At 51.5% G+C, this 2,092-nt stretch overlaps 1 protein-coding gene across 1 annotated transcript in view; it reads left to right on the forward strand.

Annotated features, from left to right (window-relative positions):
• LOC103393730 (uncharacterized protein DDB_G0271670-like) overlaps positions 1–2,092 on the forward strand; it is an 8,577-nt gene that overhangs the window by 2,610 nt on the left and 3,875 nt on the right. Inside the window, 1 exon segment of the mRNA XM_017040261.2 lies at positions 278–404. Coding sequence (XP_016895750.1) covers positions 278–404 — 127 coding nt within the window.

Consider the following 2,092-nt stretch of genomic DNA (forward strand, 5'->3'; position numbering starts at 1 on the left):
ATCATAAGGCCCTTAGACCTGCTGTCAGTGGACGTTCAGCTACAGGGGTCGGCTACTGACCACCGTTTGACACACACACACACACACACACACACACACACACACGTTATTTATCACACTTTGACAGAATCTACAAAGAATGATGTCACCGACCGCAGCAACACAACAGCCCCCCCGACCACGGTGACCTCACTGGATTGACAGGTCTGAGTCTAACTGGACTCTTTGTGCCGTGGTGCTGCTGAAGATGAAGAAGATGAAGATGAAGATGACTAAGAGTGAGTCATCTTCATCTTCATCTTCATCTAAACAGTGGTAGAAGACGACGACTCCTCACAGGGTTTCAGTACTCACATCTTACAGTACTTCTACTGCCTTCTACAGTGAAACAAATGTAGTGAGAAATAAAATGATCTCACACACACACACACACACACACGCACACACACACACACACACCTAATCCGACCTGGATTACTGTGATTTATTATAAACACATCCCGTCTGTGGTTTTCTCCCCTTCAGTTCAAACCACTTCCACTTAAACAAAGAACTGAAGCTGTCAGTCCCAGTCCCAGTCCTAGTCCCAGTCCTAGTCCTAGTCCCAGTCCACGTCCCAGTCCCAGTCTAAGTCCCAGTCCCAGTCCACGTCCCAGTCCAAGTCCAATTCCCAGTCCAAGTCCCAATCCCAGTCCCAGTCCACGTCCCAGTCCCAGTCGCAGTCCAAGTCCCAGACCCTGTCCAAGTCCCAGTCCAACTCCCAGTCCCAGTCCTCGTCCTAGTCCTAGTCCCAGTCCTAGTCCCAGTCCACGTCCCAGTCCAAGTCCCACACCAAGTCCCAGTCCAAATCCCAGTCCAAGTCCCAGTCCAACTCCCAGTCCCAGTCCTAGTCCCAGTCCCCGTCCAAGTCCCAGTCCAAATCCCAGTCCAAGTCCCACACCAAGTCCCAGTCCAAATCCCAGTCCAAGTCCCACACCAAGTCCCAGTCCAATTCCCAGTCCCAGTCCTAGTCCCAGGCCTAGTCCAAGTCCCAGTCCTAGTCCCAGTCCCCGTCCAAGTCCCAGTCCCCGTCCAAGTCCCAGTCCAATTCCCAGTCCAAGTCCAAGTCCAAGTCCCAGTCCAACTCCCAGTCCCAGTCCTAGTCCCAGTCCTAGTCCAAGTCCTAGTCCTAGTCCCCAGTTTTACTCCTTTGTACTTCATGTTTGTTTGAATATCACTGCAGTACTTGTCATGGCCTCCAGTGTTTTCTCAGTGTCAGGCCTGAAGATCAGAACCGATGAAGACTACATCCAGTGGAGAACTGTTGCTGGACGTCTGTGTCATGTGACCTCTGTTCTTGACGTCAGACCTTTAAACAGAAAGGAATCGGTTCCTTGTCAGATTATTATTAGACTCCACAGTTGTGTAACGTGGTCAAAAATAACCTGGTGGTCAGAGCGTGCATTCACATGCTCCAGTGACCAGTGACTGAGAAGGTGAGGGTGGCTCAACATAGAGGGCACTGTTGTCACGGCAGGACGTTTCTGCCCTGACGGTCCTGATGTTTCTGCTGGACCAGCACCAACAACGTGGACCAGACAGGTGACAACAGCGCAGCCCGGTGACTCAGACACAGACTGCAGTTTTTATCACTGGTCCCTGATCTCTTCCTTCGGCCAATCAGCACAGACCAGAGAACCAGTGAGGTCATCGCTTCCCTGATCTGTGGTTTGTCAAATGATTGAGCAACGTGGCCCGTTGACGTACGCGACCCAGAACTTGATGACTCCACATAATCAGCACAGTTGGAGATGAGAGGTTTGGACTCCTGGTTTGGTGAAGTACCAGGTGAGACACGTACCAGGAGCTTCAAGCTTTAGCTCCTGAGGTGTGTGTGTGTGTGTGTGTGTGTGTGTGTGTGATCACAGTCAGGTTCTCCTCATTACTGAAGAGAAGCTGGGCCGTTCCTCTCCTCACCTTCGTTCCTGGTTCTGCTCAGTTTTGTGGAGAAGACATTCCAAATTCCCATTCTGGAGACGTGGTGTGGCCCACGTGGGCCAAGTTATTCTCAGTGACGGAGTCGGATTATACGTCCATCCATATGCAGCCCGTG

Source organism: Cynoglossus semilaevis, chromosome 17 (genome assembly GCF_000523025.1).
Source record: "Cynoglossus semilaevis isolate Cse_v1.0 chromosome 17, Cse_v1.0, whole genome shotgun sequence".
NCBI classification, from domain to species: Eukaryota; Metazoa; Chordata; class Actinopteri; order Pleuronectiformes; family Cynoglossidae; genus Cynoglossus; species Cynoglossus semilaevis.